Below are 25,700 nucleotides of genomic sequence, written 5' to 3' on the forward strand. Positions count from 1 at the left end.
CCCTCCTTAATCGAGGAAGCTGAGAAGTCGACGTGCACGAAGAACCAACTCGCCGAAAAGCACAAGATTCCCTTGTCGACGCTCTCGACCATCTTGAAAAACAAAGAAAAGTTGCTCGAGGCATACGAGAAAACACATTCGTCAAAGCGAACAAAGATTCGCTTCCCAGCATGCCCGGACGTTGAGGTCACTTTGATGAAGTAGCTGCAGCATGCAACTGCAGCTCATCTTCCTGTGAACGGCACCATCCTTCAGGAGAAGGCCGATGGCCTGGCACTGCGCCTTGGCCATGAAGGCTTTAAGTGCAGTAATGAATGGTTCACCCGATTTAAAAAGCGAAGGAACCTTACATACTTGACCGTGGGCAGCGAAAGCTGCAGCGCCAACACAAACATTGTTAACGGCTGGCAGATGCGTACGCTGGCACCGCTGCTTCAGCAGCTTGGTGAGGACGATGTCTACAACTTGGATGAGGTAGCCTTGTACTACAAGATGCTACAAGACGAAAACATTTGCTGCCAGGAACACCACTGTTTCGGGAAGAAAGCAGCCCAAGGAGAGGTTCGGCGCAAACATGTCTGGAAGCAACAAGCTTCCACTGCTCGTAATCGGCCAAGCCTAGGTGATTTAAGAATGTGCGCCTTCCTCTGAGGAATGCTGTCACGCACAGACATAACAAGAAGGCCTGGATGACGGCGGCGATATTTGAGCAACACATGCGGTTCCTCGACCAGAAATTTGCCGCTTAAGGGCGGAAAGTGCTCTTTGTTATTGATAATTGTTCCGCCCATGGGTACATCACAAACCTGGAAGCCGTCAAGATCATTTTCCTCCCAGCAAATACTACGGCCATATCGCAGCCGATGGACCATAGGGTGATTCTGCAAACAAAGAATATTTACCGCTTCCCCCTATTGAAGCAGGTTCTACTTTACTACAACACTGGAAAGCAATACCACATCGATCTGCTTGGTGCGATCTGTTTAATTGCCTTTGCATGAAAGTAGTTGGAGCCAAAGGTTATCTGGCACTTTTTTGAACATGCCGGGTTCCGCAAACAAGGTGGCGAAGATCTCGATGAAGATTGCAGCTCGTCCAGCCTAGACAGTGAGGATTGATATGTGGGGTTTAACGTCCCAAAACCACCATATGATTATGAGAGACGCCCTAATCGACGGCTCCGGAAATTTAGACCATTTGGGGTTCTGTAACGTGCACCCAAATCTGAGCACACGGGCCTACAGCCTTTCCGCCTCCATCGGAAATGCAGCCGCCACAGCCAGGATTCAATCCTGCGGGTCAGCAGCCGAGTACCTTAGCCACTAGACCACCGCGGCGGGGTAGACGACAAGGAAGACTATGTGCGCCCGGATCACCGACCCAGACGAAGGACTAGGCTTCGTGAAGTATTCCAGTGTTGAGGCAGGTGTACAAAGATTATAATACCCCTATGTGCATGAGGACGTCGCTGACAGTGGGCTAATCGGCAATGACTGCGATGATGATGACGATAACGAGTCCGCCCGGGCCTGCTTTGGCTTTAGTTGTCGATGCTGTGAACACGTTCCGCAGCTTTGTTGAGTGTAGTGGTGCTGACAGAGAAATGCTGACTATTATGAGCAGGTTTGAGAACATGGCACTTGGGGCGCCAAACTACCACAACAAGCAATCCAATATCACAAATTATTTCAAATAACCTTTTCTTGCAAAGAAAATAAATGTGATTTTCTCTTGTAGCACTTGCTTGCTTTTTTTTTTCATTTTGGTTAATTTGAAAATCCGCTTAATTCTAAAAATTTTCGCGGCCGAGCGGCCTTAGAATTATCGAGGTTTAACTATCTCTTTAATCGAAGACGAACCTGACCTGGTGATCATGTAACAACACTAGTCATGGGATAAGCTTTCAGCACAATCAAGTAACACTATAGTTTCATGACGTAAAATCACATCACAATGATCTTGTGACATATCCCTTACGAAGTGACTTAATCCTAGTAGCTTGAAATGTCTCCGCAAAGGAAACCACGCAACATTTGTCACATGACATGTTTTTACCAAAGCCACGTATACAGAGAAGGGACAAGGACTCGGGAAGGACAGCTCCTTCCTCAGAAGTCTGAACACTAGCTTTGCTATTGGTTCCAGCATTGCACCAGTAGCGCAAGCTGCGCCAATTTTTTCATCTTTGTTGACCTATGACTGAACCTTTCTTAACAGTTTTCTCAGCCTTTCATTGAACCTTTAACTTCTACGCAATCAACTTTAAGGAATGGTGGCAACATCGTCGCTCACCTGCAAGGTGGGTGACAGGGCGTCCTCCTTGGCCGAGTCCTTCTTGCTGCTGCTGCGGTAGGCCGTGTTGTCGTCCTCGGCCTCCTCCAAGGGAATGTGGCGCAGCCGCAGCAGGAAGTGCTCAAAGATCATTTCGGTGCTCAACACGTCCTCGCTGAACCAGATCATGCCACAGCGGGAGACTGTCGCCAGCGTCGCAAACCGAAGGTCCTGCACCTCAAACATCACCCGCACCTGCCAACAAAGGGAGAAGCGGGCCAGTGGTTAATGCGTGTTGGTTGAGGCGTACTGGTTATGTGAAGATGATGGCAGAATAACGAGCTGTGCTTTGAGGCATGTGCTAACTACCATGTTTGGTGTTAACGACAAAGCTTCAAGCAAACGTGAACTTTGCATCTTGTTGCAAAGGGCAAGCAAATAAATTAACAAGGCTGTCTCAACAATTAAGGGGCAAGTTTAATGAAAAGGAAGAACCTCTACCATGCATTTCATACATGACTGGTCAATGCATGATATGAGCCTGCCCCATTCAGTCACTGTTTGGGGACAGTTCCCGGCCTTTGTTAGCAAAGACATTGCACTTTTTAGGACTATACAAATACAGTTGAACCCCTTTATTAGAGACACGGTCCGGGCAGCAATTCTCATATTTTGTACGAGATGTTTTTTAAAAGCAGGGTGCTATGTGCATTTTCTTATCATTGCCTGTTTAAATGCAGACACACTGGTGTCTCTCATACCCAATTGTTTGTTACATCAGTGTTTATAATGAAGGAGTTCAAGCATATCATACACACTAAGAAAGTGTTGCAAGGTGGATCAACATATTGAATAAACGAAGCAACTGCGCATGTTATGCAAGCCTAAGTATGTCACTGGAAGCAAGACGAAGAAAATAATGCAATGATAGTTTCCTTTTTTAAGAACTCTGTCAAACAATACAACACATAAATTTAATACCGACTAAATGCGTAGCACAAAACTCACGTTGGGTGGAAGGCTGAGCCGCTCTCCGTTGGGCAGAGTCAGTAGCTTGTTGTCGTCCAGCACACTGTTCAGGTTCTCGACCCACTCGGGGTCAACGTCGCCGTCGAAGATGATCCACTGACGCTTGTTGATCTCCCCCCTCACGTTGTCAATGATCCTGAGAAAAAAAAAATTGTCTTGTTGTAACCTACCTTTTGAGTACTTATATGCCACCGACCAAAAAAAAAAACTAAAGGCCGCCAAATATTACCAGGCCCCGGCCATTAGACCAACACCCAACTGCACAATCTAAATGAATGTCGAGTGCAAGCATGCGTTGTTCCTGACTTCTCGCAGATGATTCATGCATACCTGGGCAGGCCCGCGATATCCTCTGGTAAACAGTCTCAAAACACTAGCGTGTTAGTATTTCACACACAAGCTACGAAAGCAGCCACTGATGATCTAACACAGAGGTTGTCAAGCATGCTGGTGCGAGGAAACCCTGCTAAGCTACAATGAGCGAAAGTGAGAGGTGCAACGCATGCAGAACACCTGATTTCAAATTCCAACCCTGCATGTTGCCAATGTTCTTGGGTAAGAGTTTACAAGAACACAATACACTCAATTAGGTGCCAAGCAACAACCTTCCACCCCCCCTCGCCTTGCGAGGTTTTTTCATTTTTATTTTCAATAAAATTGAAATGTGCTTATTAGCGCTTGAGCGTGAATAATGGAGGTACCCTAGATCGATCACATATCGGGATTGCCATCAAATTGAGCTGAGCGGGCAAGTGCGGAACCAGGGAATGTTTATCGGTGGCTCGCGGAACCCCAAGGAGAGGGCGTGCGGAACCCTTACACACCGCGGAACACACTTTGAGGACACCTGATCTGACAGGACCTGCCATCTTATACAAAATAGGAGAATGCCTCACTCTTTAACAGTAGAAAAAGTTCAAAGTAACAGTTAACAACACGCCTGAGAGTTAAACTAGAGAAGCTAAGAAGCGTGCATGCACTTATTAGACAAACTTGCAATGATGAAAAATTAGTAAAAGTAGAACTCACTTTCTCAGAATGTGTGTGAACAGCCCGTCAGTCCACTCACGGGTGTTTGGATCCAGCACACCGTAGAGTGCCTCCTTAGAGATGGCCTGCGAATAAGAGAAGTACAAGTTGGCACCGTGCCCACGCTGAACAAAACCTGGCATGTAAATACAGTATTTTCTTGTGTACAAGCTGCCCTTGCATATAAACTGCAGCCAGACTCGCTTGAGCAGTGCAAAAATAATAATTAAAAAAGTTCCTGTACGTTGCCGTAAAGTTCTCTTCTTTTGCAATATTGTAACGCGTTGCAGCGAAGCAATCTCATGTACCAAACTAGAGTACAACCTGCGGCTCGATTCCATCTCCATTTTTGCTGTATATTCTTTGTGAAGGTTATACAGGACAATATACGGCCCAACATAAACCCTATGTTACGGTGTAGCAATACGCATGCAAGTTGCTTGCTTGCTACTACTGACAGAACTTGCTGTCAATAGTAGCAAAAGAAACGAAACTTCCAAATTCATGTTAAGCAATATCTTTTACTTTTAACTCACTCAAGCATGCTGATTATTGATACAAGTGAACACTTTGGCCCAAGCCCTGCTGCATTGATGCAATTATTTACATTCCATTATTAATAGCTTACTCTTATTTTCTCTGCACAATCTAAGTCTCCTTAGAAGGAACATATCCATAAACTCAACATGAAACACAGAAGAAAAAACATCTTAGCAGCGAGCAAACCGACAAATCAATAATTATGGTAGTTTAATGTCGGAAAACTATATAATCATGAGAGATGCCGTAGTAGAGGGCTCCAAAAATTTCTACCACATGTGGTTATTTTAAGTGCACCTAAACCTAAGCCCACGGGCCTCAAGCATTTCCGCCTCCACAAAAATGCGGCCCCCACTACCGTTTTTCAATCCCGCAACCAGCGGTTTAGCAGCCATGTGCCTTTGACAAACTACCGTGACAGGTGTGAACTGACACAAGAAGCATCCTAGTCACCTTGGGGTCGATGACGTGTGCTACTCCCTCGACGCCTTCCAGACGCTCGAGGGCCTTGAGCAGCACCTTCCAGGCGGTCGACTTGCCACTACCACTGGGGCCGACCATCATAAGGCCATGGTTCAGCTGGGAGATCTGGTACAGCTGAAGAACCTGCAGGCCACAACAAAGACAGCGGGTCAGCTCGCAGCAAATCTGACACGCTGGCAGTCAACGAACTTAGGATTATGGCTGCCCATAAGCATTGCCCGTGATTCAGTCTTGTCATTACTGTACTGTGGCACAACAAACTAACTCCCTAGCTACTCATGCACAAGATATGTTGTGTCATTCAGACACAATGCGTAATTCAGTCATGTACAAAATATTCTCAGTTGAATGCTGAAGTGTGCAGGCCATGTGATCTGCCAGTTGCCAGATACTTCAACTAAACATGTCTTTGGCGCAAGTTCAAAAATGCTGCTGCTGTGCTGCTCAATTGATGCTTTCTCTGTTTGGCAGTATAATCCATTATAATGAACTTCAAGGTTCATGAAGCACACTCTATAAACACCGATAGCGTTGGAAATCCTCTAGTGAATTATCGGCTGTTGGCATAACATATCGATGTTGGCATAACACATGCATTGTATCATAATCTAGCATCGCAATAGTGCCCCAGCAACCTTGCTTTAACACCACCCAGTTGGGCTTTTCACGTAGAATGCCGCAAACTGGCACAGAGTGCAAAAAGCAAGCAACAGTGGGCCTACCTTCTCCATCCATGCGCCACCCTGTTCCTCTCCCTCGCCGGCCACCAGGAACATCTCCTGGCAGACCTTGACGATGTGCTCCTTGAGGGAGCGCATCTCGGCTCGAGTGTATGACACACCAGGGAACACATCAGACAGCAGTGAGAAGAGCAGCGGGATGTCCTCGGCCACCAGCTTGGGCACCATGGTCTCGCACACACTCTGGATCAGGATCTGAACACGACACAAGAAACACAACGCAGCACTGTGATACAGCTCATATGCTATCTTCAGACAAACAACGCAGCACCTGCACTCTTGCATATGGTTGGCAACAGCCTGACAATCACAAATGGACTCTGTCTACAGTCAAATGCTACCTATATCACCCTGACGTACCCCTAATTATGTTTGTTCATTTACACAACATCAAGCTTTTTGGCATGTTCAAGATGGCGTAACGAGAGTAGAGACGCAGTACCATTCACTGGGCTGGCTCTTCTATTCTGACTCTTCGTCCAATGAGCCTGCCAAATGAGCCTGCGTGAGCCCCGCTGCTGCTCTTCAGCTTTAGATTGGTTTGATTACCGTATTTACTCGAATGTAACAAGCATCTTTTTTCTGATTTTTGCAACTTGATGGGGTTCAACTGACTTGGTTACAGTTGAACACCTAAATTTAAATTGGCCAAAAAGTGAAATGATGCACGCAGCTATTCTATTTAATTTTTTTCTCCTGGAAGTCCCCCCTTGCATTGCAATTGTGGTCGCGTTAGAATCGAGTGAATATGGTAATCTTACAGATCCAAGCGCCTTCTATTTTAGGATAAAACTTGAGCACACTGGATAATTTTATAGGAGATCCTGATATCGATGTTCAGTCAAATACAACACTCGAGCTAAAGGAAAAAGTCAGCCTAGCATTGATATTAGCACAGTAAGCACACTAGATGAGAGATAAAACTAGCAGGCTCTAATCTGAGAATGGAAGAGCACGCTTATTGTAGCTTTTAAGGTAAAGCTCGCGCAGATGCTAACGTCACCACAGGGTAGAGAAATAGACAAACAGCAACATTGCCCCAGCAGAAATACAGTCGAATCTCTATAATTCGAACTCAAAGGGGCCCGAAAATTTGTTTGAATTAAAAGGAGTTTGAATTAATGAAAGTTAAATAAACGGAGGGCTCTCCATGCAGTGGCGCATGTGCATTGAGCTAACACACGAGGGGGAAGTTTAAGAAGACTTACATTTATTCACAAATCACAGGACATCCGTTATTAATTGAAGTAATCGGTAATTCGCGTCTGCACACGTTTGCCTTGCACTGAGTCAATCAATTTCGCACGCAGCTTGCAAAGCATTTCTACTTCAGCTTCAGCATTCTCCTGACAAGAGAAGTTGCGCGCGAAAATATCCAGCGCCGATGACGACAACGATTGCTGCATAGTGGAGCCTCCCGCTCTCCGCCACGCAGCCGCAGCATGGCCAGCACGTGAAGAGAAAGGAGGAGCGTCTCCACGCGGAGAGAAGCAGATCGGTATTTGAGAGAAAACCAACACTCCACGGCAGCTTTTTTTTTTTTTTTTTGCACTTTTCGCGCACGTCGTTAAATGGAGAATGGTTACGTGGCAGGAAAGGAACAGAGGAAGCGTGGCACTGGCGCGTGAGAGACCCCCCCCCCCCCCCCAAGGCGCAAAGCCGTGCTCTCGCAAGGGGCAAGGGCTACAGAAGATAGTGCCTTTTTCCTTTCCTGCAACGACACATTCATTTAACCCAGCGACAGCTTTCTTTTTTTTTTTTTCTCACTCTCTTCGCGCGCGGCGTTGGAAGGAGAAGGGTCTTTACGTGGCATGGACGGAAAAGGGAGAAGCGCGACACAAGCGCATCACAAATCGGCATTTGAGAGATAGCAAATATTCCACCGCAGCCTTTTCTTTCCTTATCGTTTCCTTCACGGGCAGCGTTTAGGTGTCGCAGGTGCCGCCGCGGGGTTGGGCGGGGTGCTGAGAGCATTTTCGGAGCACGGTATGTTCGAATTAACTGTCGGAAGTGCTTGGGCGTTCGAATTACTGGCCGTTTTCGCCCATTGGAATACACATAGCTTCGACGGGACCTCATCGTGAGTTCGAATTAACTGAAGTTCGAATTAGGCGTGTTCGAAATAAAGAGATTCAACTGTAGTAACACTGCACTTTTAGTAATCTGTTGACCAACTAAAGGGCAAATGGCTCTTACTGCTACAATTGGTGGTGAAATAGTACGAAGTTGTGCAGAGAGTTTTTGTCCTTATTCAAAAGGCGGCTTTTCAAGCAGAATACCGGCGTCACAAGTGTAACTCAAACTTCGATATCTTGACCATGGATGTTAAGAATTGTCGATTAACAGTGCTATGAGTATAAGTATATAATGAATTTTCAAGTACACTCAAACATCGATGTAACGAAGCCGGATATAACAAAGTAAATTAATAATAGTTTTGTACCAATATATAGTGTTAGGAATATATCTTTATAACACATTTTCAGATATAACAAACTTGTTTTGCTGCAACATGTAACTTTGTTTTGACTGTATAACTAAGTATTTTTGTGGCAGTTGTGACATTGTTATAATAAGGTTTGAATATGTCTCAGACGGTCAGTAAGAAAAATGTTATATAGAGATTGCTATTGTGGTACCACAGAATCGAAAGTTGGGCTAGTTGGATATGCATGGTATAACTATCATTTAAAGCGCACGAAAAAACAGACATAAAGAGAGGACAAGCGCTTAAGCGCTTGTCCTCTCTTTATGTCTGTTTTTTCGTGCGCTTTAAATGATAGTTATACCATTGTGGTACCATTTGCATGAAAGTTGCAAAAGTTTTTGTTTAGTGAGATAAAGTGTTTTTTTATAATTATTATTATTATTATTACCAGAATACAGCACCAAATAATTAGGAGACTGCTATTTCATTTACCGTATTTACTCGATTCTACCGCGCCCTCGATTGTAACGTGCACTCGGTTTTCACGAAGAAAAAAAAAAGTAAGACATCGATTGCAACGCGCACTAATTTTTCTAGTTGGCCCGCACGATCACACTACTCGAGAAAACGACTCCTTTCAGGAGCGTCTTCCGTTTAAATATGAGGTACGGGGAAAGCATGTGCTTATCTGACGTGCAACGGAGCATTGCCGTCACTCTTGTTTTACCGTGGCCCGATGTCAGCAGGCGAACTTGCTTCGCCCCCTTCTTCTCGACGGTTGTGGTGCCAGGCATGTCGAAGCAAAGAGGCATCTGATCGGCATTCCCGATTTGCCCAAGCAGGTAGCCGTTGTTGTGCCGCAAGTTAAGGACGAACCTCTGAAAACTGTGAAGCTTTTCTCCGTACTCCTCCAGCAACTTTTGACATATGCCCGTTCGCCTTCGGAGGGAAAAGCCGTTCCTCTTCATAAAGTTAGCTAGCCAGCACCTGCTCGCTTTGAACTGGCTCCACGTTAGCCCTTTATCTAAAGCTAACTGCATAGCCTGCACTTGGAGCAGTTCTGTCACCACGGGCCGCTGTGCCGCTCACTGCTCAATCACATACTCGCCGAGCAGCTCTTCAATTTGCGGAAACCGACCCTGCTGTGGTCCGCTGAAGCCTTTGCGTGAATCTTTGTTGTCGACAATCTTCTGCTTTTGTTTCCGCCAGTCCCGCATGCTTTGTTTCGGGAACTCTGAACGACCGCGATGCAGCCCGATTTCCGTCTGTTTCGGCACACGCGATGACTTTTCTTTTAAAAGCGGCATCGTGGTGCACTCGTAGAGTTTTTGGAGTCGGCCCTTCCATGCCGTCGATGCTAATGAACTGGAAGATGACGAACTCCTCAGCACACGTACGAAGTGCTGCACACGGGAAACACATAGGCAGAAATGGCCGACGCGCCATGCCGAAGCACGCACGAGGCGGCCGTTTCGGAAATGCCGATGGCAATAGAACGACCGTATTCATTTTTTTTTTTTTGCACTCGATTGTAACGCGCATGCGATTTATGAACTCGCTTAACCGGAAAAAAGGCGTGCGTTAGATTCGAGTAATTACGGTAAGCACTTCTTATTGACTGACAATCTGCAGTAACTCCATTGAATCAGATTATATAATACACTGTGCAAGGTCAAGTCTAAAACTTTTACTAGGACAGACAAAAGATGAGACTCGCTTCTTGCTCGGGAAGGTGTTCGGCGATGGAGTTCTCCTCTATGGCTCCCTCGCCTTTTTCTCGCAGCTCATCCCGGATGCGCTGGATGCGGTCCCGCTTGATGTTGCCTGCGCTCACAAGCACACTCTTCAACGCCCGCAGGCCGAAGTCGTAATGGGACTGGTTGGACAGCTGTTCATTGCACAGCCTGCAAGAGAAAGCAGAGGACTCAAAATGCATGAAACGACAAGCAGAAAAGGGCGATTCGCACACGTGTGAGTACACCTTTTTGCGGAACTCATTCTCAGTAGGATGCAGTAGAACATTGTAAGCTCGGGAAAAAAGGAAATCTCAGGAAAGAATGCACTATCCTGAAAAATGTACCAATCACTGTTGCTAGAAAGACATATGCTGCTGCGACACAGACAAGTCCTCTCGATGAAGCGTTGGATCCAGAGAAATTCCCTATTTGCCATTTCACTAACGAAAAAAAAAAAGAGCAGCAGTACTGTTTGAAAGGTAAGCATTGCTAGAGATAGTAAAGTGCCTCCTCACTATTGCTAGTGCAGACTGCCAGGAAATTTCAGCATATAACTAAATTATTTTATCGTAAAACCAAGGTCCATAAATCTGAATGGGGTCAGCAAACACATCGATATATTGGCAATTCGATCTAAGATATACATATAGGCATCACAGTGTATACATCCCTGTAAGATAGCCAATTTCTTTCAATTTGCATCTTCATTAATTTCTATTTGCATCTTCATCCCATTACATACATTTGATGCAGTGAAGCGCACTATTAGCCCCGAGAACGAACACTGGCGTTGCTGCAATCGCGGCAATGTGACGTCACGGCACGGACTTGCCTGCTCTGCCGGCTCTTGTCGCTTTTTTCTGCGCCCGCAGTGTACATGCTCTTTAGCGATACGTTGGTGATTATTCCTCAATTTCGTGACGCAAATTTCTCAACATACAAGGTGCAAGGTTTCACAACAAGTGAAAGTTTTCAGAGCTGTAGAAATTTCGATAATTTAGCTTAAGATAGGTAGACTCCCGTTTGAACGGAAGATTTATTGCGAACATGATGCAGGAGAAGACGTTCGTCATTTTTATCGCGTACATCACAGAATGGGTGCTAAGAAAACATGCTTAGTGGTACTAATGTTACTTCAACTAGGCCTAGACTTCGGGATTAGAGCATGTCTGTGCCGAAGTATTAGAAATGAAATTGGGGCGTTTTCAATTAACTAAATGCATTACGCTTTACCATGCAAGTTATGCCTGCATCAGCAAATGATCTAAATGGTTTGACAGAACTGAGGTCCCTCCAGCAGGAAACATTACACGAATATTTGTTATAAGCACTCACTTAACATATTCGTCAAACAAATAAAATAATGCTGTCACACACACAACGATTACTGAAATAATGAGGTATTTCCGTTCACTGGGATCATATGTACAGGTTTCTTCTCCTTAGCCGCCAGGGATTATGTAGTCCTATACCCTGACTTGCGTGAAATGCTGGAGTTCTCAACCGCCGCATCACAAATGCTAATGGGAGCTTCACGTGGGAGCACCGTTGATAGCAAGGATTTCAACAGAAATGTCAGAAAGTTGAGATGAACTCTTTCTATGGCACACTTACGAATGTGGCCCAAGCAGTGGCGTAACCAGGGGATGGCTCATACGGCCTGTCCCTTACCCCCCAAAATTTTTCCCCATGCAGAGAGAAAAATTACCATTTCAAGTAAGTGCCCTCCCCCAACCCCGAAAATGTAATACCCCATGTAATAACTAAACAACCCCATGTAATAACTAAACTACCTTCGCCTCAATGAGGCGATCACTGGTCTCGCACATTGTGTCCACCAACAGGTAATCAACTGCAAGGAAATTAACCATATAAGATGGCTATCTAAACTGGTAGTTCGAAGCGCCACCGCTCCGTTGCTACGATTCTTCACCAAGACAGAACCTGACTGCCATAGGAATTGCCGCACCTAACCTCAACCTTACTTAACCTCAATAATTTCAGTCAATTAAAGCTTCAAAATTATTGTGAGAGAAACATGAAACTAAACGTGTTGCGTGAGCAAGTACACGAGAAAAACGAAAGAAACAACTGCGGTATTCTAGGGCAAACATCTTCCGGTATACGTTGCGATACTCGTTGCTGCACGCGAGCGCGGGACTTGATACACTTGTGAAAGCACTGTTCGTAGATACGTGGACTCCTCCGGTAAAAATTATTCTAGGGGAGGAGAAGCCCTGATATCCCCGAAAGGAGCAACCCATGCCCATCTCAACCTTATAATGTAAATATGGTGTCTCAATTCCTTCTCAAAATCATATGGTAATGCGTCAATGAGTTTGTTGTAGGCTTGTGCAAATAGTGAATTTTAGTTTTAAAGCAAATTCGAAGCGAATAGTGATTTTGGTCAAATAATTTCGTATCGAATTCGAATAATATGTATGACATATAAAAAAAAGGGAATACTTATAAAGACCAAACTAACCTGCACAATATTTCTTTTAAATTGAAATATAGGCTCTATGCAAATGCCATTTTTTTTCGTTCAAAGAAAGTCGAGACAACCTTGAGTGGTAGTTTTTGTAGGATGCGAGTTGTAACCTGTAAGATACTAAACATTTTAAAATTTATTATACTTAGAGCATATAAGCCGTCATAACAAGCTTAATGAAATAAAAAATTGATTTGAAGGTAACATGTTCCTTTAAAGGGGCCCTGGAGCACATTTTCATGTAGCCATGGAGTCAGTAAACGTGCTTGTTACCTGAAAAATTTATCGGCACAAAGTTTCTAGAATCAGTCCAGTATGAGCGAAGTTCCAAAAATTTGTTGCACGCTGCAATTGCATTCTCTCTTCTCATCCTGACAAAGTAGCTGGAAGCTCAGCAGGGAGAAATGGTACAGCGAAAGAAAATACGTCACACGCACCCAGTGACCTTGAGCATGTCTTTTTTTTTTCCCTTCCAATACGCGGCTTTTCAGTGCGATCGCGCACATACTCGTGGACAAGTGGCGGCCCAGGTAACAACGAACGCGCCATGCTCTTATAAGCCAATGGCTGTGACCAGAACCGTATATTCCTTCTTAGCTGTGACAAGTGATTTTTGAGCTTGTTTAGTGTCATTTGCCGAGGGAAGAAAGCAATATTTAGCTTTGAAAACTTATTGTGAATTACAGGACACATGCTGCGCTATAATATTTGACTCGCGTGTCCTCAGTAGCCTCGACTACCGATCGGCAGCGTTTTCTGACCAAGCTGAGTAAGTGTTGCAGAGCCCCTTTAAATTTTAAGGGGGACTTCATGACATAGCGAACTTTAACTCGAGAAATGCTTTCACGGCTTAGCACCACTACTATGCAGTGAAACCACCTTTACAAGTGGACTAATATACATTTATTTATTTATAGCGAATACTTTGAAAATATTCGATAATTTAAATTCGAATCGAAGCGAATTCGAATACTCAATTATTCGTTCAAATATTCGAAGCATTTGAATGTTCGCACAAGCTTAGTTTGTTGTATCCAAGCAGAAGCATGTTCTTGATTTTCGCAGCCGTCAGAATTCAGTCGTCGTCGCCATGAATGAAATCCATCTTCGGAATTAGCAGCGCGGCACAGACCTTTTCACTCATCTCACATTGCCATACAATCAAGCGCGTGATTGTGCAGTAGCAAAAGTAAACTTTTTATCGTTTTACCTAAAAAATTACTTAATCTGTTTTTTTCATTCATCTGCAGCTTGAAACAAGCAAAAAGCGAACGCTAACATTGGAACAGTGCACAAAGCGAGTGCATCATTAAGTAGGCACGCCGCGGCTCGCATCAAGGAATTCGTGCTGTGACGTCATTTGCCAGGCGGCGCCACTCCAACTTCTCGGGGCTAATTGCTAACAGTAGCGCCGTGTAGCCATCTGTACTTTTGGACCCTCGTCTTGCTCATTATTCCTTGATGGCACATATTAGCTTCGTACTACACACCTTTCCCCGAACTTTCCCACAACGTTTCCTGCACACATTGCCCGGCCTAGTAACTTCTCTGAAAAAGGTCTGCAGAAAGCACGTACACCTGTAGTGTTTTCTTCACCCTCTTCCAAGGGTATTGCTGGACACCAACAACTGGCCTTATCTTGCTAATGGAATTGACTTGTTTTAATGCACCACTGTAGAACAAGCACATGAATTAATGCAAATCTTTTAAAAAAACTTATGGTTTTGTTACAGTCGCACTGCATCCTGTTGCTACCGCTCGCATGTGCTTCCCTGATGCTGCCAACACAAATTTTCAATGCAGCCAGACAGTTTTCAATGCATTAACCATGCCTGAATGCTGTTTGACTTTGCCCAAGCAGGGGGGTTGTGTGGATGGCTACGGAAACAAGGTTTTATCACACTCTGCCCAAGAGCTCCCGCCACAGAAAGCTATGGCTCGCAGCCCTTGAAAGAAGTCTTCAAACTGGACCAAAGCGCGGATCTGCTCTGGGCTTTTCAAAGATGAGGACTTCGTGCCTACAGTTCAGAATGGCCGCACATTTCTCCCAACGGCGGTACCCTGTGTGTGCCTTTACAATTAACACGGTGATGGTGCGACTAAGTGCTACCTCGATGAACCGATGTCGCCCAGTCCGGTTCAAAGGCACCTGAGCAGAGAGAAGAGGCGGAGGCTCTTTGTTCCAAGGATTACGAGATCGCGTGACTCAAAGACCAACTGCAGGCTTCTGACATGATCATCGAGAACCTTCAGCAGCAGTATCACCTAGACCACAAGTGTTTCGAACTGAAGGCAATGTCCAAGACATTCTGCCAGGAAACACTCAATACTTTAGAGAAGTTGTGCACATATACTGAAGCAAGTTTTAAGTGAGAAAACGAGCTTACTTGAAGAAGGGCACAATCTTGGAGGCGAGCTTCTCGGCCGTGCGGAAGCCCTGTGAGAAGAGCATGACCTGGGCAATAAGCTGCCGGTCAGGGCTGGTCATTGCCAAAGAACGGAACAGCTTCTTCAGGTTGTCAGGCAGGTTGGAGCGGCCAGCATAGCCAGGGTTCATTGTGATGAAAATGGCCATGTCCGGGTTCACCCGAACCTGCTTCCCAATCAGCTCTACAGACAGTGGCTGGTCTGTGCCTGCAGAGAAGAACATGAACGAAAAAACAACAATTTGTTTAAAAATGACACCTCGCTTGTGAAAGGCTTGAATAGGCGATTGAATCTTTTGCTGCAAAAACAAAGTAGGGGAACCTCAGCAGGGAATGATAAGGTGTAATCAAGGACTTGACCTGAAATTATGTACTTTATAAATAAATAAGTAGGTACTAGCCACAGATAAAATGCTTTCACGCTTCGTTCATAAAAGCTATGCCTCACACAGTATTCATGTGGCCCATGTGACATTCAGGAGAACCACATTTATTCAAGAATGACAGTGCAATGTTATCAGCAAATGTAATTCATTTACCCATTGTATGTTTCCTTTCTTATTTATACCGTCAGCTAGCCAGGGGGTGGCACACCGGGCACATGCCCCACCCCCCCATAAATTTTTTTTTTTCGCCATGGCATAGAGAGCGGAAAATGGCCATGTTAACAGGGTGCCCCTCTCGAAATCAATGTGGTGCCCCCCCACCAAAAAAAAAAGAAAAAAATTTCTGGCTGCGTGCCTGCCGTCAGCCAAAGGAAGGCTTTACAGAAGTGGAGAAAGAAAATACATTTAGAAGGAAAGAAAGAAAGTTTTGTCACACAATGAACACAAAGGGACAAGGATATACAGAGGCAGAATCATTTAAAAACCTACACAGGTGCACTTATACTGCGCACGTCATAAACAAAAACCAATTAAACCATATTAGCCTCAAGAAATTCATGCAACCACCCATAAAACGAATATTTAAAAATGCATATTGAAACGAAGATGCGCGAGCCTACGGGGCGTGGAAGAAGAAGAGTAGTGGAGCGGCGCCTGGACTGTATGGTTGGGTGGAAGCGTTCTTGGCCTGTCTCAGAAGTACGCTGCTATTTCACAACGCCTTTTCACCTCATCTGTAAATAAACACAGTCACTCGCAACAGTTTGGTGGAAGGTGCCGGGTACATCGATCTGGACGACCCAGCTCTACCGATTTTGCGACGGAGCAGACGCTTGGCAGGCTTGCCACCGCAGCTACCAGACATGGAGGACGCGGGAGCAGGCCATAACAACCTCGTTGCTGATGAGCAACACGCTCACCCGCCAGGACAAGATCGCTGCGGCATGCCGGAACGTCAGCCGAGGACCTTTTTGGGGCAGCCGGATGACGATGTTGACGACTGGCTCAAGCACTACCAAAGAGTGAATCGCAGCAACCGCTGGAGCACTGCTAAGCAGCTCGAGAACGTGGTGTTTTTTCTCGTCGGCACCGCGTCTCTTTGGTTCGACAACCATGGGAGTGCATTGACCACATGGGACATTTTCGTGGACGAGCTGAAGAGGTGTTTTGGTGACTCAACAGCTAAGGTCAAGCAGGCGGAGCAAACTCTTTCACGCAGAGCTCAGTTACCTGGCGAAACATGCACCACCTACATCGAGGCCGTCTTGAAGCTTTGCGGAATCGTGAGTGCGACCATGTGTGACGAAGATAAGGTAGGTCATCTCCTCAAGGGAATCGCGGAAGACGTGTACAATTTCCTTATCACTAAGGAAGACTTACACACACCTTCCGACCTAAGGAGACACTGCCGAGCGTTTGAAACCCTAAAGAGGAGGAGAGTCCTACCAAAATTTGGACGTCTTGACAACGCGCCCACGATTGCAAGTGTCAACCTTCCATCGCAGGACGAGATCTCTTCTCTTATAAGACGAGTGGTTAAGGAAGAACTTGCTCAACTGCAAGCTGTGGACACCGCTAGTGTCTGCCATCAGTGTGCATTCGACCAACGGCCCCGTGAACCACTGGTACCTCGGAGTCGACAGAGCTACTTTGAGCCTCACCCGAATTACACCGATCGGTTCGAACGGAGAAGTGAACGACCACTCGGAAACCAGGAACGCAGGCAAGCTGCGTCACAGCGATTCACTCCTCGACCACCATCGCCCGGCTTTTATCAACCGACGAGGTTTACTTCGCCGGGGATGACTAGACGCGACACCCGTACTTGCTACAACTGCGGGCTACCTGGACACATCGCTAGGTACTGCTACCGTCGCCAACAGCGAGCTCCACGTTTCAACTTGTACACGCCCTATGTACCTGCTAGCGAGTCTCGACCATTTCAGGGCTCTTTCCAACAGCAACACGCAGCACGTGCTGACTCGCCTTGCTCCGACCGCAGCGTTACCCCACCACCAGCACGCCAACAGCGATCCCCGTCTCCGCGTCGCCGCTCGGGGACGCCACCACCACTGGGAAACTAACTGGTGCGACCAATGGGGGCGAGGCCGCAAAATCATCTTCCGCAAGACCCCCTTGTGTTGTAATGGTTGAGAACAAAGTGAGTGTTTTTGTAGACAATGTGAGTACTGTTGCACTAGTTGATAACGGTGCTGCCGTTTCCATAATGAGCATGTCTTTTAAAAATCGCCTAGGGACGAAAGTAATGTTTGCTTGGAATCGGAGTGCTACGTTCCGCGGCGTAGGGGGAGAAACGTTGAGCCCGGTTGGAGTTTGTTCTGTTTTACTTTCTATAGGAAATCAAACGTTTCGAGCGGAACTAACGGTGCTTGCACGAGCGACCCATAACGTCATTCTAGGTATATATTTTTTGCGGGAATGTGGTGCAACTCTAGATTGTGGTAGTGGTGGGATTATTTTTCGTCCCGTGTTGCCGCCTCCATTGACAAAAGATACCGTTGATGACTGCTTGGAAGTGTTTTCCGTGTCTGAAGACGTCTGCTTGGCCCCACATACCGCAATGTTTGTGCGTGTAAACTCTCCGCGTTCTTGTGCGGGTTCTTACTATGGTTTAGCCGAGCCGAACTTCAGTAACCCCCTCAAGAAAAACGTTATTGTGCCTCGTTGCCTCGTGCTCATCGTCGATGGTTGTGCCGATTTGTGGACTGTGAACGTTTCCGCGCAGCCCATATATCTGCCTGCAGGACTTAAATTGGCAAGCTTTCAAGAGCAAAGTACTCTTACCATACGGTCACTCCAACTGTCGGTGGATGTAAAGAAACCCCATGCCAACTCGTACCGCGACTATTCTGCCAGCATTGACCGTATGATTAACAAGTCACTTCCATCAACTGAACGGTCGCTGCTGCAGGAGGTGATCACAAGCTACGCCTCAGTCTTTGACTTTGCCCAAGACGAGACGTCTACCGTTACGCCACCGTCTTCACGTACGCAACACCGCATCTATACAGGCCAAGCACCACCAATACGCCAGAAGCCCTATCGTGTCTCGCCTTCCGAAAGGAAAGTCATCGCTGAGCAAGTTGAAGACATGCTAAAGAAGGGCGTCATAGAAGAATCGTGTAGTCCATGGGCAGCTCCTGTCATTCTAGTGAGGAAAAAGGATAATTCATGGAGATTCTGCGTCGACTATCGTCGCCTAAATGCCATCACAAAAAAAGACGTCTACCCTTTGCCATGTATAGATGACGCCGTGGACTGCCTGCATTCTGCCTCCTATTTTTCTTCAGTTGACTTGCGTTCTGGGTATTGGCAAATTCCTATGCATCCCTCAGATAAAGAGAAGACTGCCTTCGTAACACTAGACGGTCTCTTTGAGTTCAACGTTATGCCCTTTGATTTGTGCAATGCTCCAGCGACATTTGAGAGATTTATGGATACAGTACTCCGTGGACTAAAATGGGAAATTTGCATGTGCTATTTAGATGACGTGATTATCTACGGCAAGACTTTTCAAGAGCATAACCACCGCTTGTCGCTTGTGTTTGAATGCTTACGCGAAGCTGGCCTTGTTTTAAACTCAAAGAAGTGTCATTTTGGAGAACGTCAAGCCCTCGTATTAGGCTTTCTCGTGGATAAAGAAGGCGTGCAACCAGACCCACAGAAGACCGCAGTGGTTCGCAACTTTGAACCACCACGAACAGTGAAGGACCTGCGAAGTTTTCTGGGTCTGTGCTCATATTTCCGCCGATTTATTAAGAACTTCGCACAACTTGCCTCCCCACTGACGTCCCTTCTTCATAAAGACACACCGTACTTGTGGGATGATAAATGTGAGGCTGCATTTCAACAGCTGAAGTTTTTATTGACTTCAGGACCCATCTTAAAGCATTTTGATCCTGATGCTTTGACTGAACTTCATACTGATGCTAGTGGGCTAGGTGTTGGTGCTGTGCTGGTCCAACTCTGCAACAGTCGCCAGCACGTCGTAGCATATGCCAGTCGGACACTGACCAGAGCAGAGACGAACTACACCGTCACCGAGCTCGAGTGCTTAGCAGTCGTCTTCGCCATTCAGAAGTTCCGACCGTATCTACATGGCCGCGAGTTCACAATAGTGACCGATCACCACTCACTATGCTGGCTTTTGGGACTTCGTGACCCGTCTGACCGGCTGGCTCGTTGGGCGTTGCGCCTCCAAGAGTACAGCTTTTCTGTTACCTATAAGAGTGGACGATGTCACACAGATGCCGACTGCTTATCCCGCCTTCCTTCAGTACACACCAATGCTGACGACAATGACATTGATGACTATTTAGTTTCAGTCTCGTTTGACTTCCCAGATACCAGCAGCTTCAAACGTGAGCAGCAGCGCGACCCTACTCTGAAACCTTTGCTCGAAGCTGCACATAACTCCGTCGACAAGCACTTTAAAATTTCAAATGGCTTGCTGTATAAAAGAAACTATTCAGCCGATGGCCTCCCGTTGCTTCTAGTGGTGCCGGAAAGCCTGCGCCAGGTCGTCCTTCGTTGTGCGCACGATGACATAACATCCGGTCATCTCGGTTTCACACGTACGCTGCATCGACTACATGAGAGGTTCTACTGGCCAAAAATGTGGAAGACCACAAAACAGTACGTCACCAGCTGCGCTATATGTCAGCGCCACAAGCCATCCACCACTGCCCCGGCGGGTTATTTGCAGCCCATCCCTCCACCGACATCCCCTTTTGAAAAAGTCGGCATTGACTTGCTCGGACCCCTTCCTAAGACTACATCGGGCCACCGATATGTTATAGTGTGCGTGGATTATTTAACGCGTTATACGGAAACGGACGCACTGACATCGGCCACAGCAGCCGCTGTTTCTTCTTTTCTGTTACAACGGGTCATACTGCGTCACGGTGCTCCACGGGTTGTCATCAGTGACCGTGGACGACAATTTATGGCCGATGTGGTTGAAGAAATTTTGCGCCTCTGTGGCTCCTCTTATCGCCACTCCACCCCTTACCATCCGCAAACTAACGGTCTCACTGAGAGAACAAATCGAACTCTCACGAATATGTTATCGATGTACGTTGATGCTGACCACAGGAACTGGGACGCCGTCTTACCGTTTGTTACTTACGCGTATAACACCGCCAAGCATGAAGTTACTGGACATTCACCCTTCTTTCTGCTTTACGCACGAAATCCACAGAGTTTTCTGGACACTCTATTACCTTTCTCACATCAGGAAGATCTGTCCATCGCTCAGATGTTGTGTCGCGCTGAAGAAGCACGTTAACTAGCGCGCCTTCGAACATTGTCTTCGCAAGAACACAGCAAGAGTCGCTACGATGCCAAGCATATCCCCGTAGAGTTTTCTCCTGGTGACTATGTGTGGCTGTGGACTCCTGTTCGTAGAAAAGGATTGTACCGGAAGTTTCTAGCAAACTACTCCGGCCCATTCGTGATAGTCACTCGTCTCAGTGACGTGAATTACGTTGTCGCCCGAGTCACAGCCAATAACCGGCGTTCGCGCACTACGCAAGTTGTTCACGTAGCCCGCCTCAAACAGTACCATCATAGGCCTATTTAACTCGCTCGGCGAGCTTCGTCTGCCGCCGGGGGAAATGAAACGAAGATGCGCGAGCCTACGGGGCGCGGAAGAAGAAGAAGAGTAGTGGAGCGGCGCCTGGACTGTGTGGTTGGGTGGAAGCGTTCTTGGCCTGTCTCAGAAGTACGCTGCTATTTCACAACGCCTTTTCACCTCATCTGTAAATAAACACAGTCACTCGCAACAATATGATCCCTAAGACCAATCTTGCAGGCAATCACTCGGTGAGACAGCTGAAGCTAGTGAAGGAACTTTTTTGTTAGATACTCAAACCTCATCATAACAGCCTCACATTTGCCACGAAAATACTTCATTATATCCGATAATTACAAACATATATTCTAAACACTCTACCTTCTTCATTTACTTTGTTATAATCAATACTTTGTTATATAATTGTTCGTTATATATAGATTGACACAAAAATTACTTGCAATTTTAATACCTGGTTCGTAAGTTGCTAGCATGCTCTCAACAGCTCTAAACAAAAAGCAGTGAAGTGTTCAAGAGCGGCAATCAGGATCAGCACTCACGATCAGCTGTTGCAATCAGTGGTCAATAGCAGCAAGCTGCAGTCAACAGCAGCATTAAAGAGCACAACTTACAAGGGCATAAAATCAGTGCTTACCTTTCCCTCCTTCACGGCTGCGCAGGGTCTCCTGGATCATTTGGATCTGCTGTGAGACAGCCGAGAGCATGCGCTCCTCGAGCCGGTTGAACTCATCAAAGCAGCCCCACGCGCCCACTTGGCACAAGCCCACAAAGATGCGGCCCATGGCCTGCACGTGCAAGAGTGAAGAAGTTGTGGTTGGGGTCATGGAGCTTTCTTGATTGGTTTCCCGTTCAATACACATATAAAACTCCGGGCCCCTTGGCATTTGCCCAAATGTTTAGAAAAGTCACCCACAATGCATGAGAGTTGAGAGTCGACTAGTTGGAACAAATCCTTCATAACAGTGCTGAAGCAGAACACTAAGCTAGGCACAGTCCTTGATCTCTTGTCCCCTGTCTACTGTTATTGAAAAACAAAAAAGACTTTTCTACCATGTTTGCCCATATCAATTTTCATTATCTTGCTCTTTGTTAGCTTTGTTATTTTTTGAAGAGCACACAATACTGTACGTGCAAGAGTCCGCAAGTGAGCTTCTCTGCACACATCAAATCACTGAAAAATAGTAGACGCTGCTCAAGAAATAGAAACGAAATACCAGCAACATTATCTTTTCCCCACATGATTGCACTTTGCAAGAGCAGTAAGCTTCAATGGTGCCGTGGGTGGGAGTTCCGGCCTTCTACACAGCACTTCTAATAGGGCGGCAAAGCTTAGAGTATTTCGCAGCTACCCTAGAGCTACTGCTAATCTCGAGGAGACATTTAGCCATGTTATTACGCCATAGTGTAAACACTAAGAACAAGAAGGCGAAGGAAGACCGCACAGGTAGCACACATCTTGGTGCCTTCTTTTGTCCATGTGTTCGTTGCACTTTAATTGCAGTGTAGATGAATTGAGCAAGCTGCCCCTTGAAGACTAGACTAACATTGGGTGGCACGGAAAAAAAAGAAAAAGAACGGGTTAAATGAAGAGCACACGTGCACTAGTGACGACAACAACTAAAGGGAAGTCTCCCCAGTTAGCTGGACAAGAATTTCTGATGATTCAAACTAAATCCTGGGGTCCCTTCATCCCCCTCACCTGGAAGTCAAAGGTCTCGTCGCAGTTGAATACCAGCACAAAACGGCCCAGCTGATGTCCAAGGGCCTTCACTGATTCTGTCTTTCCAGTACCAGCCGGTCCTGTGAAGAAGAGACAACAGAGGTTACGGGTTATAAGAATGAGTAGGACGATTTAACGTGGGTTCAGTCATCAAATGAAAAATAGACACATGAACCTTGAGGACAATGAACATAGAAACTGAACAATGTAGAAAAAGACTGCACACAAACTAACATGCAAACACACATTATAGCTGGGCAAGTTGGAACAGACTCTTCGTGTACAATTCATAGTCCCTAAAAGTTCTGTGCTATATTAGTTGCAGTAGAAACAAGCACATCATATTGTCTTGCAACCCAGCCCTGCTTATGACCTCCACCCCAAACTACAACCTTGAAAAGAACTTCAGATTCCCTCATATTGCCTTGAAGCCATTGTGTCTGTGAATTGCGTGAAGCATCGCCATACAGCTGCCTTGAACACAGAAATTCGCATCCAGTTGAGCCCACATATAATGGCCCCACTTAAAACGAACTTTCGCTTAAAACGAACAATATCCATGTGACCGTGAAAATATACATTGTTTCAATGGCACAAAATCCCACTTACAACGAACGTCTTCGAGTGCCGCTGATCGGTTACAGCGAGCGGAATCAGCGGTCTGCCGACTTCCCGGGAAACCAATTTCGACCACCAGTCAGGCATCGGCGAGGTGCCCATACATTCTTATTGTTAAACGCCGACCCTGCCTCCACGCCCCTCTAGCTGCCGCTCTCTCCAACCGCTTTTTGTTAAGCACCCCTCCGTCCTTTGTCCCCCTGCTACTCTAAGCACCCCACATCGCCAGACAAGGCCCGTGTTTTCACACTGCCACCAATCTTTCGAAGACCGGTCGGCCATTTACCCTGTTTTTTGATCGCTGGTACTGTTGTTGGCATCGCCGGCCTGGAGTGACCAGACCATTTACCAACATCGTCGGCCACCGACTGTATCCGATAGTCTGCGTCTAGTGCACACGCGTACGCTACCCCACCGACTCTGATAATTTGCAATTCGTTTCGTGTTTAGGACTTGTTCTCGCTCATTTCGCACTCGACTCGACATGCCATCCGCGTGCGTGCAGAAGCGCGAAAACGGCTGTTAATTTGCGCGGAACGAATTGTGAAATATCGAAGTTCGTGAGGCCACGCAAACCCGCCGGCGCCATGAAACGATTTTTTGACCACGGCCGCCGATTCTTCGAACACCGCCGCGTGCACCGATTCAGGCAGCCACGCACTCTTTCCATGTTTTTCTACATGCGAGTTTCGCGGACCTTTCACGCAAGCTACCCAACCTGCCTCCTTCCCATCTGTTTTGGTTTTCAAAGTCGCCCTCCCATTGCATCCTCCCCTCTCTTTATCGCAACTCCTTGCCCTTCTCCCGCAAGTCTGCTCACCTCTCTTGATCACAACCCCTTCGCTCGTCTCCACCGCTACGCGACGCCCGCCATGCTGGCTCGAATTAGTTTCGTTTTCTGACTGGAAACGGGCCCAGAGCTGTTCCACGCACTCTGGCATGAGTGTTGCGTGTGCGCGTTTTGCTTGCTCTTGGTGCGCGTGTGTGGTCATGATGGCCGACGGGAGGACTAGCACACTTTTTCGTGCCGCTCAACAAAACGTCGTGTGACTGCTTGGCTTGAACGCAATCAGCGCGTTAGGTGCCGCGTTGCGTTAGCACTTGCTCATAGCTGTTGACCATCTGGCAGCCAACTTGCCGCTTCGGGAATCTCTGTATTCAGCTGTGGAGATGGTGAATATTTCGTGGGCGGCGGTGACGACTACATGCGCGCGAAACTGTTTTCGCGAGACCGACTTCGTCGACGTCGAGCCCGATGTCGAGCCTGAAGCTTCCGAACTGCGGCGGCGATTTGTGGCCGCATTTCGTCGACTCCGACCTGGGAAAGCGGGTGGGACATCTGTTGTGATGGCTTAATTACAGCCGATGATGATGCCGACACTGCGGAACCGTGCATGGATTGGGGCATTGTGAATAAAGTATGTGGCGAGAGCGATTTGAAGGAATCGGATTGCAAGAACGACGAAACTTTGGAGTCAGTGCTTCATGTAGCTTATGCCACGCGCCTCGGCGAACGAGCACCCTGCCGTTTTAAATGAACTCGAGACCGCCCTTATCACTTCTGTTCCTCAAAACACGTGCATCACGGACTTTTTGGGGCAAAAAAAGTTTGTGTTTTCACACGCAACTTTTTTTGAAAGCTGTGTTTCATTTACTATGAACTTCGGTATACAGCGAACGGATTCCGCATTAGGTTCGTTATAAGAAGGCTTGACTGTATAACCCAAAATCAAACTTCACCCTTAAGTTATCTCTATTTTATACATAAGTTACATGCGAGAAAGTACAGTATCTATCTCACCGAAGGGCGATCCTCCGAGACGTGCCTCCAGGGCCTGTGTCATGGTGAGGTAGCAGCGGTCTGTGAGGGGTGTTTGCACCAGTTTGTCCTGGACGCCCAAGTACTCAAAGCCGTAGCTAAACCGAGCGTTGGCCATGTGAATCGACAGCTGGCGCAGCACCTCGGGCTGTCGCGGGTCGAAGTAGAAGCGCATCTGGCTCAGCCACTGGAAGTCCCGAGGACCCTTGACGCCGCTCTTCAGCAGAGAGCGAGTCACGTCACGCTTGTGCACAAACTCCGTGATCTATTGTGTGGAAGAGAGTGGAAAAAAAAATTGGAGGACGCTTGAGCTTCACCTTCAAGTGTCTGCTGCGACAGCATATTAGGGCCTCATGCACGTTACCTTCTG

At 46.7% G+C, this 25,700-nt stretch overlaps 1 protein-coding gene across 2 annotated transcripts in view; it reads right to left on the reverse strand.

The window, feature by feature from the left end:
• The window catches only part of Dhc64C (dynein heavy chain, cytoplasmic), a 188,630-nt gene that overhangs the window by 102,598 nt on the left and 60,332 nt on the right, over positions 1-25,700 (reverse strand). For both annotated transcript variants that reach the window (XM_075866271.1, XM_037418917.2), the window contains exons 30-39: positions 25,313-25,595; positions 22,873-22,973; positions 21,808-21,958; positions 15,135-15,381; positions 10,238-10,424; positions 6,075-6,287; positions 5,323-5,475; positions 4,330-4,415; positions 3,280-3,436; positions 2,293-2,526 (exon numbers count right to left, since the gene is read on the reverse strand). In XM_075866271.1, coding sequence (XP_075722386.1) covers positions 2,293-2,526; positions 3,280-3,436; positions 4,330-4,415; positions 5,323-5,475; positions 6,075-6,287; positions 10,238-10,424; positions 15,135-15,381; positions 21,808-21,958; positions 22,873-22,973; positions 25,313-25,595 — 1,812 coding nt within the window. The remainder of the gene's footprint in view (positions 1-2,292; positions 2,527-3,279; positions 3,437-4,329; positions 4,416-5,322; positions 5,476-6,074; positions 6,288-10,237; positions 10,425-15,134; positions 15,382-21,807; positions 21,959-22,872; positions 22,974-25,312; positions 25,596-25,700) is intronic.

Source organism: Rhipicephalus microplus, chromosome 6 (assembly GCF_043290135.1).
Source record: "Rhipicephalus microplus isolate Deutch F79 chromosome 6, USDA_Rmic, whole genome shotgun sequence".
NCBI classification, from domain to species: Eukaryota; Metazoa; Arthropoda; class Arachnida; order Ixodida; family Ixodidae; genus Rhipicephalus; species Rhipicephalus microplus.